The 13,284-nt window shown below is 50.2% G+C and overlaps 1 protein-coding gene across 1 annotated transcript in view; it reads right to left on the bottom strand.

Annotated features, from left to right (window-relative positions):
• Window positions 1-10,316, bottom strand: part of Ntsr1 (neurotensin receptor 1) — a 46,078-nt gene extending 35,762 nt beyond the window's left edge. Inside the window, 1 exon segment of the mRNA XM_028885329.2 lies at window positions 9,077-10,316. Within this exon segment, the coding sequence (XP_028741162.1) occupies window positions 9,077-9,793 (717 nt within the window). The 5' untranslated portion in view covers window positions 9,794-10,316.
• Window positions 10,317-13,284: the final 2,968 nt, after the last annotated feature.

Genomic DNA, 13,284 nt, shown 5'->3' with positions numbered 1-13,284 from the left:
GAGTCTTTGTTAGGACAGCTCCTTAAGCCAGTGAGGCCAAGTTCAGGGACTGGGCTGTGAATCCACACAAGGCTTCTCTGTGGGTTCTGTGCTGGTAGGGCTAGGTGCAGACAGAACATGGAAGGCCTGGAGGGCAAAGCCAGAGGAGAGGGGCTGTTCCCATACTGATCTTCCAGCAGAGGATCACCTACACCTTACCCTAACAGGTTGAAGCAAACGCCCATCGTGTGTGTGTGTGTGTGTGTGTGTGTGTGTGTGTGTGTGTGTGTGTGTGTGTGTGTGTGTTGTCCTCTTCCACTCAGCACAGCATCAAATACAGCCTGAGCAATCTGAGGATGCTCTACCAGCCATGGAGTCTCTTGCTTGAGCAGAAATCAGATCCTTTAAAGGAATGCAACAGAATCCAGAGCCTTATAATGTGTTATCTGCAGTGTTTATTATCAATTAAACGACTATCAAATATGTAAAGAAATAGGAAGAGGTAGCCCACTGACAAGAAGAAGTCACATGGCACAGACCACAGGTAGACCAGTGATAAGTGGGAAGCATCTGTGTGACTCACCACAGTTCAGTGTTTACCAGATTCTGATAGATTGAGGATGAGCAGGGATGGTGCTAGTAGGGTGTTCACCTCTGCACCATAAGGGTGACTCTGGAAAGCCAGCAGAGATGAGATGAAAGACTCTGGCTTCCTCGGCAGAGGATGGAGAAAAGGAGCCCTAGAAACTGAGGATCATGGGAAGAAATCTGAGAAGAGATAGAAAGGGACCCACTGAAGCTGTGTCTGACCCAACATGAGTCCTGGGATTGTCCTTGAATAGCATAGGCATGTAACTCACAGTAAAGGGCTTGAGACCTGAGCCACAGCCATGAACCAAGACTAGGGTGAGTGTTCAGGTGTCTAAGGACTTAGTAGTGGTACTGATGTTGGCACTACCACCAACAGATGGTACAACCAAAGGCGTAGCACTCACTGGACAGCCTGCCCACCTCAAGAAAAACACCAGCATTCTCCAGGGGTTAACATAACCCAAAATACCATAACAAAGTTTAAAATGCTCAGGAAACAATCCAAAGTTACCATTGAAAGATCCAGGAATATGACTCACTCCTAAGGAAAAGACAATCATTAGGTCCATCCATGGGATTGTTACGGTCACAATGACAGCCCATTAAGAAAAACAAAAACAAAAACAAAAAAACTCTTTCTGGCCTGGGTGAAGACCTAACATTCGCCTGGGTCTGCTCAATTATCTAAGGAAGGTGGGCTCACCTTAAACTATGCTAAGGAGATGGGGGAAATAATTTTCCCTTTAAGGGGATACTGTACTTCCTGCTTCCAGAATTCCCCGGTGTAGTCCCTCTGAGTCACCATGAGGTCCAGCTGAATCATCTCACTTTTCTGAAGCCTGAATCCAAAAGGCACCCCCTCACCTCTGCCTTTTCTGTCTCTTTCTGATGCTGGCCAGAAGCTATGTATGTTTTCTGACATTTTGGGTTCCTTTGCTCTTTCTCTAAAGCCCCCACCCCACCCCCACGTTCTGTGGCCATGTGTCTGTTGTATGTCTGACTCCCACAGCAGCTTAAATGGCTTTTTTTCCCTCCATTCTTCTTCAGGCAGCTGCTGAGATTTATATCACACCTGCCCTGAGAGTTTTTCCTTTTAAACTTTAATAAAATCATCCTTGAGCTTTTGTTTGAATCCATTCTTAAATTCTTTTGTTAGTGAGACTAAGAATCCGAAGAGAGGGTCTTGATGTCTCCTGTATCACCCAGTGACCACAGAGGGATGTAAAAGTTCCAGGAACAGGATGGCCCAAAGGAAGGAAGATCAAAGCTTTAGCAGGCACTGGGCATGCATGGTGTATCCCGACTTTTGGGAAGGTGGGGTAGGAGGATATACATTCCAGCATGGCCTGGGCCATACATGCAATAAGATGTAAACAAAACAAAGCAAGCATGTGATCATGTGTCTTGAGGTGCGGAACTCTCTGAAATGAATGGGAAGATAAGGGCTCATAAAAGAGAAAGACTGTATTACAAGACCAACTAAAACCTTCGAGGTAAATTAAACACCAGCAAAAAGCATTGGCAGTTACAGAATAATCTGCTGCTAACAGAACATTCTGCCTGTTTCATGAAACATCTACCAATGTTGACTATTATCCTGGATATAAAACAATCTCCAACAAACTAAATTTATACCATATGAGCATATTCTCCTAAAACAATAGGATTGAGTTGTAAGTGGATACAGTACACTGGCATCAGAGCATCTAGAAGTAAAAACACTTTTAAACAACCTGGAGGTCAAAAGGGAGTCTTAACAAAAACAAGAAAATATTTGAACGAGAAAGTCTCAAAACAATAACAACAAAAACCAAACCCAATGCTCTAGATGCTACTAAAGCAATACTTCAGAGGAATTTTGTAGCATTAGTTGTTTATACATGAAGTAACGAAGTTTGTGCTGCGATGTAATGGCACATGCCCTTATTCCCAGCACTGGGGAGGCAGAGGCAGGTAGACCTCTGAATTCAAGGCCAGCCTGATCTACAGAGTGAGTTCCAGGACAAACAGGGCTACACAGAGAAACCCTGACTCAAAATAAACCACCACCACCACCATATATAATGAAGTTCTTAAGCCACCAATCTAAGTTTTTACCATAAGAAGTCTAGACTGATAAACGGGGTGTGGAGGTTTACACTGTAACCCGGGTTAAGGCAGGAGGATTGCTGCAAGTGTGAGGTCAGCCTGGGCTACGAAGTGAGACCCTATTTCAGAAAAACAAAACCAGAAAAGCAGTCCATCAGTCCAGGGAAAGAAGAACAAATTAAACTCAAAGGAAACAGACTTAAGAAATGAAAAAGATTAATATAAATTAAATTGTAGACACAACAGGGAAACCGGAAGTTGTTCTGTGTATGAGTGTTTGCCTCAATGTGCGCCTGCCTGTGTACCACTTCCTCACAATGCATATAGCGCCTAAGGTGTCCAGAGGCCATGCCAGATCCCCTAGGACTGAGTTACAGGTAGTTGTGAGCTGCTATGTGGGTGCTGGGAATTGAACCTCAGAACTCTGGAGTAGCTGCCAGTGCTCTTAACCACTGAGCCATTTCTCTAGCCTTGGAAGTTGAGTTTTTTTCTTTAAAAAATTTTATTTTCATTGGTGTTTTGCTTGCATGTATGTCTGTGTGAAGGTGTCGGATCCCCTGGAACTGGAGCTGCAGATAGTTGTGAGCTGCCATGTGGGTGAGAGAGAGGAAGAAGAGGAGAGGAGGAGGAGGTAGAGGAAGAGAAAAGGGAAAGAGAGAGGGAGGGAGAGAGAGATTGATTATGGGTCTGGCGTCAAGCCTTCGTTTGCTCCCTCCCAGCCCGGCCTAGGCTTCTCTTCTGGAATAATGGAATAAGGCAGCGGCTTCCTCACTACTCTTACTGTCCCAACATTGCTTCCTGAAAGGCAGAAAGACAGATCTGTACCCTTAAAACATTACGCCTCCATACTGTTCTGCTGGGAAGCTCGCTGCTGCTCATTTCCTGGAGTAAAAGCCACAGCATCATCTGTCCATTAATGCTCATGGCTCCAGCCACCCCAGCTTCCTCCCAATTCCTCAGGCACACACAGCACACATCTGTCCGAGACCCTTTGTGCTTGTCCTTCCCTCTTCCCTGACACTCCACACCACTTCCTGGCAGCCTACAAGAGGTCTTCTTTGACCTCCTAAGCTGTGTTCCCCATCTTAACTCCTCCACATTCTCAGAGCAGGATTCCTCAGAATAAGCTGCGGGAGAAACCTGGTCCTGGATTCTGCCTCAGACAGCAAGTATCTCTCAAAGGAGGTAAATAGATGCTGGCCAGCTGGCCGTGTTCCCTGACCTAGTGTCGTGTGAACGGTGTGGGGTGTCAAAGATGATGATGGAACTGCTCTCAGCCTCTGGTAAAGAAAGCATCCTAGGAGTAATAGTGTCTTGTGTTCTACAAAGAGGCCTTGCCTGCCTATGAATCTGCTGTATCTTTGTTGTTCCGTGAAGTGGAGGGAATCCTGCACGTTGTGAATTGAGAGCTATTCTAGTCCCTGGCAATTGCAAGTGTCTAATATGAACTAACTCATCCACTGTTGGCACGCGAGGAAACAAAGTGCCCAGAGTCCTGTAGCTGTTCATCTATAGAGTGGAGATTTGAACCCAGCTCCAGACTGCTGCTCTGGGGTGTCCCCCAAACTGCTGGAGCATCTGCCAAGTCACTAACTGTATCTGGTTTGCCTTCCTGGCACTAACGAAGTGGCCTCCAGAGGACACAGGTCTTAAGAAGGTAGAGGTCCTTTCAGCTTGGCCAAGCTAATCAAAGCCCTGTTCGACTTTGCATTCTGTGTCTGTGATAAAACGCTGACGATAGCAGCTTAGTGCGCAAAGGCTTTGAGAATCTCTCCTTCCTGTAAACACAAACAGCTAGAAAATCATACAAGTTTGCAGAACAGACAGACCTCCAATCCTGGTGTATGGTCTGATATGATGGCAGTGTCCTCCATGTCAGGCTGGCCCTGGGGCCTCATGTTTGAATGTGATCATGGGAGCATCTCTGTCACATTATCAGACTTGATCAACCAGAGTCCCTGCCTCCCAGTACAACATATTGAGACTATGACATGAGGCTCAGAGAACAACTCCACTGTCCTTGGCACCCTACAACAGGGTGGCAGATGAAGGCCTCAAGGATGAACAGTCTTCAAGAAAATTATCCGTCTGAGGATAAGGCCTATGAGCTTGGATATTATAGGAACTACATGTATAGCCCCTGAGCTGAGCTGCTGTGGAGAAGGCTTTTTCCTCCAGGAAAAAGCTCCCTTCTCTTCGCTCATCTCCCAGAGACACTGACCCTTATCCCCAGCAGAAGCACCAACAGTCAGATGGATACATTGGACAAGTGCTCTTTCAAAGTCACCTGATTGACATGACTGTATGACCTTGCCCCTGTTGCTTTCTGAGAAGCAAGGTCCCAGTGTGGCCCCCACCTGGATTGCCTGCATGTCTCCATCCTTCATGTCCTGCCTTGCTAGGCCAGGCCAGCAACCAAGACAGATCACCCTGTTCTCAAGGTGAGGGTTACCTCCTCCTGGGAGACCATCTCAGTCTGCCTTGCTCCCCATAGCCTTAGAATCTTCCCACGATGCTCAGTTCCTGAACACCAGATTTCATAAACCAAGTTCTACCCCACCCCACTCTAGTCCTCTCTGACCAGGTTTTCCTAGATAGTCCAGTCTTAGTCTCCTGAGAGCTGAGATTACAGATATGCACCACTATGTCCAGCAATATATAGCATGTTGTTGGGCTTTTAAAAGCTTTGACCAGGGGTTGGAGAGATGGCTCAGTGGTTAAGAATGCTTCCTACATCAGGCGGCTCACAGCCCTGTAACTCCAGCTCCAGGGTACAACCACACACAATCTCACATACACATTAGTAAAATAGTTAATAATAATAATAATAATAAAACTTCAATCATCAGGCTGGGCATGGCAGCACAAGCCTTTAATCCCAGCACTTGGGAGGCAGAGGCAGGTGGATCTCTGTGAGTTTAAGGACAGCCTGGTCTACAGAGTGAGTTCCAGGACAACCAGAGTAACATAGCAAAACCCTGTCTCAAAAAACAAAACAAAAGAACCTTTAATCACCAGGATGGCAAGATTGCTCAGCTGGGTAAAGGTGCCCACTGCGCAAGCCTGACCACTTGTGTGTGACTCCCGGGCCTCACAGTGGAAGGAGAGAGCCGACTCCTCAGAGTTATTTTCTGAACTCCACGCGCATATACCTCCACTTGAGTGTGTGCGAGCATACACACAGTAATTAAAAAACAACAACAAACTTTGATCATGAAACACTGCAAGTATATAAAAGAGATTAATACCCAATGCTCACTATTGCTTCGCCTACACACACCTGTGACCTTTTCCCAGGCTGTGTTTCTGTAAACTATTGGAACCAGTTTTCTTCTTTGTGGAGTCAACGTGCTTTTCATTCCCTAATCATCCCTGACCAATCTGGGTGCTCCCCATGTCACCTTGCAATCGATCTGCTGTAGATTTTAGGTGGCGGCTGTAGGCACCACCTCTCCCTGTGTGGAGTGTAGCCTCTCCCGCCCCGGGGAGGGAGTATGCACTCTCTCCAGTGATGATGCTGCATCTAAGGTTGGGTCTGACTACAAAAGGTATACTTCCATTTTCACTGGAAAAGAGGCATTCAAGGATAACTGAGTGGTTGGAATTGGGGAGGATGGACACAGTCCATGGACTCACCTTTCCTCCCCATGTGGGCATATTCAGTACCTGTCCAGTACCTGGACATGTGGACACAGGACTTATATAAGATATAGTCTGGACACAAGCTTCAAGGTCAGCAACAGAGAACTACAAGACAGTTATAGAGCAGGTCAGAGCAGGGAGCAGGAGCAGGACAGTTATAGGTCAGAGCAGGAAGCTGGCCTGGGTGGCATCAGGGCCACACATGGCTCAGGACTGGGCAGGGACATGTGACAGTCTTGGGGAACCCTTGGACACCATGAAGTCCCCAGCTCTTCCTCCTGTCACCGGTATAGAGGCAAGTCTCAAGCCTCTGGGAGAAGCTGGGTACCAGGCCTCATCTGCTGTTTTGCTTCTTCCACTGCTTGCCCAGCCCCGCCCCATCCTGCTACACCCCAAACGCGTGGCCTCCAAACAGTGACTGTTCTCAGTTGCTCAGAAGTTTTACCACCTAACTCTCAGCTCATTTTTTAATCATTCTGATTGACAAGTGCCTGAGATGGAATCCTTTAAGTGTGCAGAGTAGTCAGTCCTCACAGCAGGTGCTAAGGCAGGGAGATGTCCCTGTATGGAAAGAGGCCAACAGGTCAATACTTCCAAATATGGTCATCGGGATGGAGACATGGGATGGCTAGCCCTGACTGGGGACTCAATAGAGCAGAAGCTATCCATTCAGATCTGCTTCAGGTACCCAGACATCCTGGTGAACACCACAAACCCCATAACCCCAGGAAACAAAACACATCTTCAGATGGTGGATAGTGGTGCAGGAGGGATGAGGGAGGAATGGTCTCATCAAGTACCCAGAAGAGCTTGCGTTCCCAGCCAGAGAGGCCTGGTCAACTGTTAATATCAGATGGACGAAGAACATGCTGTAATCAGTCACTCCAAGAATGAGGCTGAGTCTTCTGAGGAAAAATGGAAGCCCCTGTTCTCCAGGGGCTCATCCGAAGGCAGCCAGCAGGCACTTAGTAAACTCTCAGCTAACACCATGACAGCTACAGAGGGGAGCCTGCCTAGGGTAGGTGCTCAACAAGCATTACTGATGGACAATGACCAGGATGCTGTCAAACGGGCCCCGAAGCTGCCAAGCAATGACAAGTCCCATGCATCAGAGCTTTGGGAGGGAGGAGACACCCTGTCATATGGGGATCCAGTTCTGTGGCTCCAACGGGTTCTGCAGGAACCTCAGAAGATAAGATGAGTTGTGCTGGCCTCTTGCTGAGGCCCTACAGGTGGAGAGGCTGCTGTCCCCAGGCCCCCCCCCCAAAATTGATTAAAGACAGGAGCTTGAAGGAAGAAACAAGCCTCAAAGGAAGTGAGAAGCCGTGGCGATCACCCACTGCTCACCACACAAAGCACCCATTGAATTCCAACACCCACCAAATGTGCTTGTCTCAAGGCGCAGGATCTCGATGGAGAAGCTGAGCACTGGCTTATCCCTGCTAAGAGCGGCATCTCAGGAGGGGCCCCATACAGGGACACTTGTAGCACAAGTGTATTTCTGGCCCCATGGCCCACCTCAGAGAAGACCTGTTGAGTTAAATACTGCCCAGAGTCGGAATGCCGATTACAAGCCACCCAGCATTGCTAGTTTCTGGGTGGCACCTGAACATACCATGTGGCTTCTAAAGTGACCATGGAATCCTGCTGGGAGGCTGTGGGAGGCTCTCATGGTTTGGTGAGGAAAGTGACAGACACATGGGACAGCTAGCTTCCCTGGAGGCCTCAAAGATGGCAGGAGCCCCTGTCCAGACTGTCTCATTCTCTGCCTTCTTTGCCCACCCTGAGGTGAAGGAGAACCCTCCCTGTACCTCCATGGTTGTCCAGGGTCTGGGGCCAAGAAATTATTCAAATCATAATTCTTTCCTTTTTTTCTTTTTTCTTGTTTTCCAGACAAGGTCTCACTATGTAGCCTAGACTTGCCTCAAACTTGTAAGCCTCTGGACGTCGCACTACAATGCTTAAAGTGTTATTTCTGCTCCAGCTTCCCCTGCGGATGCCCTTCTCAATCTTACTTGCCTCACCACACCCAGACACCCCAGACTACTCTGCAGACACATTACCAGTAGCAGCAACAAGGGCACAGCCTGGAAGTACTTTGGCACCCTGGGGACCTGGGAACCCCTCTTCTAGCTCTCTCTTCAATGTTATGACTATTTTATTTCTCAGGTGGGTAAACTACAACTCGGCTAGGGACATGTCCAAGGTTAAAGCTCCAACTCCCGGGTTTGGGTCCAGAAGAGGCAACCAGAAGGCATTGGGGTGGGGGGTCGCCTGGGGATCAGACATTGTAACCTCTTGAAAGGCTGATGACAGCCTCCTCCCCTGAGAGTGCCGTCCGTCATATTGCAGTAGAGGGAGGGAAGTCACTGCTGGGGCTCAAGCCCCCTCAACAGGAGGGGAAGAAGTAGGGTGGGGCAGGCAGCTGCCAGTGAAAAGTTAAGAAGAAGGGATGAGTTGCTGGAGGTGTTCTGCCCCTTCCCTGCCTCCTAGGAGCAGCCTTACTGAGCTCTGTCAGTGCTCAGGATGATGTCACTGGGCCTACTTTGAGACAAGGGAGAAGAAAGTGCTGCTGAGGTACGGTTCTTTCCACAAGGCAACACTGCTGTGTCTCCCCGGGTGGTGCCTTGACTCACTGGGGCCGCTAAGGTAACACTGCTGCAAGTCTCTGTGTGGCTCCAATGCAAAGAAACAGTCAGACATCTGGGAACAGTGGCTGCCCTGGTACGCTCTCTAATGTGGCATTGCACACAATCCCCACTTAAGACACTCTTACCTGGATGACGACCTTGACTGTGGCCGTGTCCACAATGGGTGTGCACACCAAGCCACCAGGGTGCTGGCCATCAGCACTGCGGTTCTGTAGGCCCATGGTGAAGAGCATGGGCACAGCTAGCAACCCCGAGGCTAGCCATATGGCACTGATGAATTTCTTGGTGCGGCTGCGGGACATGAGGGTCTTGGCCTTGAAGGGATGGCAGATGGCCAAGTACCGCTCCACACTCAGGCTGGCCACATTGAGGGCTGTGGCATAGGTGCAGGCATCACGCAGGAAATAGTAGCCACGGCAGCCGGCATCCCCAAAGGCCCAGGGATGGTGCACCCAGATAAAGTTGTACAGCTCCACGGGCATGGCTAGCAGCAGGATGAGCAAGTCGGACAGTGCCAGGCTGCCCAGGTGGTAATGCACAGTGCTCTGCAAGCTCTGCAGAGACTTCTTCCGCGCTAGAGTGAAGGCTGTCACTGAGTTGCCCACAGTGCCCACCACGAAGAGCGCCAGGTATACGGTGGTCACCAGCACCTTGGAATAGATATCAGTGTTCACGTCCAGGTCGCTGTTAGGCGCTGCCGGGACGGATTCCGAGCTGTTGCCAGAGCCATTGCCCAAGCCGAGCGCCAAGAGCATCGCCTCCAGTCCTGATTGCGGCCAAGGGAAGGGCTGGGCGCCGGGTTCACCAGGGGCGCCCTGCGGCGCGGAGCTGTTGAGGCGCATGGTGGGCGCCGGGTGCGTGGCTTTGTCCTGCACCTCTGCGGGTGAAAGTTCCTCTGGGGCAGGTGAGGAAGTGCCCAGAGGGGAGAGTGCAGAAGCTAAGGGGGGCGTGCCGTCCAGCGGCGAAGCGCGCGATCCTGACTATCCTGGGAGCTCTGGGGCTCGCGACGTGCTGTCTCCGGAATCCACTCTCCTTTCTCCTCCAGAGTCTGGGATCTGCGTTCTGGCTCCGCTCTTCCTCGGTCCCAGACTGGGGCTGCTTCGACCTTCAGATTCTATGTGGTTGGTTCTCTGAATGCCTGGGTGGCAGCAATGTCCTCAGGACAGAGACCCTGCTGCCTTGTGCTTCGTCAGGCGATCCTGTGGCGCAGAGCGGGCGGAGCGCACGCACGGCTGCTCAGCGTGCTCACCCTCGTTCGTTCTCCCTCTTCTGCTTCGAGCTCTCCCCGCACCCCGACTTCGCACACCTCCTGCTGCGCCGGAGCCTGCGGGGCTCCTCGCGCCTTCACTGAGCTGGCGGCTGCGCGCCGCGCCCTCAGTGGAGGAGGGAGTTGGAGAGGCAGAGAGGCGGCCCCAGCCACTGTCCCCTCCCCACCCTGGTACTGGCTGACGGTAGCCCCTGCTTGCTCCCGGGGACAGCCTGGGCTGGGACGAGCACCCCCAGAAAATCAGGATTCCTTATGGGTGCTGCAGAGTGAGGGGATATTGGATCTTTCCTTTCAGCCTCTCTGGGGCAGCACAGTCTTCTCTTCCTAACTTCTCCCACCCCCAAAAGAAAGCTACCCCATGTCGCCTCCAGCTCCCGCAGGGACACTGGGGGTATACTCAGGGAAGGCGGAGAAAGAGGCGGCACCCTCCTAGTATGGCAGGGCCTTTGTACAGCAGGCTGGACCCCCTCCCTTCGGGGTGCCTGCAGGGTGCCATAAGCTCTAGCCTGTGCAGGGTTGGGTGAGGGAAGCAGAGAGCAAGAAGGCAGAGCAACCCAAACTCCAGGCCCAGGCCATTCTGTGGTCCTCAGCTGCCCTCGGGTATGATGGGCCTCTCTGTCCTCTTGGAGTCACCTGGATTTGGTCACTAGCAGTCACTCTCAGAGTTAGGGCCCTGCAGGGCTTAGAGGGGCAGGGCAGGTTTTTGGGTGACACGGAGAGGCATCTGTCCTTGCAGGAAACACTACAGCCTGTGCACTCAGCCCAGTTCAGCTTTTCCCAGGGGACCCTGCCCCTGTCTTGGACCAACAGAACAAAAGTCTTTGCATCGTGTTCTTCTTGGCAGGGCCCTGGCAAGAGCTTCCAGGATTGCTGCCATCTTGCTTGCCCCAGGGCCCTTGCCTCTATTTCCCTACTCGGCCCTCTTGGGAGCCTGTACGCCTCTTCCAGACAACTCATAGGGATCCTGTGGGGTCCAAGGGCAGGGCGGAGGTTCAGGGATTGCATTCCTGCATGGACCCAGCCGGCTGCACCTGCTGTGCTGGAACTAGGAGACCTGAGCGGGCTGTGGGGAGTCAGTGAGCAATGAGAGACATGACTCAGACCAGGGATTCAAACTTGACCTGAGACCCAGGCTCAGCCAGCAGGGAGACCCTCAGATTTATACTTTTAACCTGCTTTGGGCTCACCTGATCAAACAAAAGCTGGTCTTGTCACTACAGAATCTTAACACACGAAAAGTAGTGTTTAAACATTTGGTCTTCAAAGGAAACAACTGTGTCCCCTTGCTAGAAACCTGTACAGCAGGCTCAGAGGCTGTAGGGGTTGAACAGGCCTTTAATATTTGGACAAGTGTCTCTGCCTTTCTGAGCCTTGGCGTCTTCCTTTGTAGAAGGGAAACCTAAATCTGCACTGATGGGTTCTGGTTGATTGCCCATCGACTGTGCCAGCAAGGCAGGCTTGAAAACTGCCCCAGATGAGACTAGATTTGTTCTCTGACAGACACTGGGCACCAGCTAAATGAGCAGGTGTGGGGTAGGACCTGCTGGTCTGTGACATGGTTAGGAAGTAATAGCACGAGGCTGTATCAAGCCCACACCTCACTGCCCCGTGGTATCCTTGGTCTCACCTAGACCCAGTCACCAGTAGTACCACCTGTACCACCTGGCCTCCTCTATCAGGGGGTTCCCCGGAGGAGGGCCATAGCCAGTGACCACAGGAGTGTATATATATATATATATATATATATATATATATATATATATATATATATATGCAACAGAGCTGCAATCACCTGGGAGAGGCCATCTCAAAGGCAACTTGAGCTCATGTTTGGTTTTCTAGTCCTGACCTTTTGGCTAAGCCGGCCTTGTCTCCAAAGCTTTCTTTTGCGATAGTGTCAAAGCTTTAAAAAAAAAAATCATAAATGGCAACTTAGCACAAATATTATGACAAGGTATTTGCTTAAAACCAGCTAGGAAAATGCCATCCAGAAGGCTTGGCTATGCACAAGGATGGGGCAGGCCCTCATAGGGGGCACCCCAGTGCTCATGCTCCTGGACCCTTCTGGAGTATTCTTTCTGCTCTGAACCAGGAAGACTCAACAGCAGAATCTTTAGTTGCAAGTTTGCATCTTCAACCCATGCTTCCTAACAGGAATGTCGCTGAGCACCTTGTACGAAGATCAAGCCTGAATCCAGCTGTGTCCATAGGTGATCCAGCCATAATCCTAACGGCTCAAGTCCCACACTGACACGTTGAAGCCCCACATATCTATGAGCAAGCAAAGCTTGAGAAGCATTAATTCCTACTGTGTTGGGATCAGGAAACCGGAGTGGGCTGTGGGGAGTCACAGCTGCTCCCCATCTGGACCCACTTTCAGGATCAAAGTTGACCCATCTCCTCTGCAGCAAGGGCCAAGGGCTATTGACAGGGTCTGTGTTTTCAGACAGATAGAATACAAGATGATTTCAGTATCCTAGGTTCCTTCTGTGGTATGGGCAAGGCTGAGTCCCACCATTATGTGGAATTTTTAGCTATTATCTATGTGTGAAAGTCAAGTTCAAAGAGCCACCAAATGAAAGACTCCAGGAAGCACCCTCCTAAGAGCTGGTATCTTTGTTTATTTGGTTTGATAGCATGACCCCCAACTGCTCAGACAGACACAGCTGGCACTTAGTGCATGAGAAGATGCACAACTTAGCTCAGTTGGACGAGAGCTGTGCCACCTACTCATCGTGTCCAACAGGCTCCAGTAAAAGCATGCCATCGACTGATCAGAGTCCATGCCTCCTTCCTCTGGCCTCTAGACCACTGCTGGACAAGAAACCTCCTTAATAAATTCAAAAGTTTGAATATGGGACTAAAGAGATGGCTCCTTGTTAACTGCAGAAGACTTGGAGTTTAGTTCCCATCACCCACAGAAGATGGTTTGCAACCACCTCTAACTCCAGCTCCACAGAATCTGACATCCTTTTCTGGCCTCCACTGGTGTATGACTCATGTACACATGCCCCACCCCACCCCTACCCACAAATGTGCATAATTAAAAATAAAGACATTTTTTAA

The sequence above is a fragment of the Peromyscus leucopus genome, chromosome 4 (assembly GCF_004664715.2).
Source record: "Peromyscus leucopus breed LL Stock chromosome 4, UCI_PerLeu_2.1, whole genome shotgun sequence".
In the NCBI taxonomy this organism is placed as follows: domain Eukaryota; kingdom Metazoa; phylum Chordata; class Mammalia; order Rodentia; family Cricetidae; genus Peromyscus; species Peromyscus leucopus.
The sequence above is the reverse complement of the archived record's forward strand: the minus strand, read 5'-3'. Positions and strand labels throughout refer to the sequence as shown.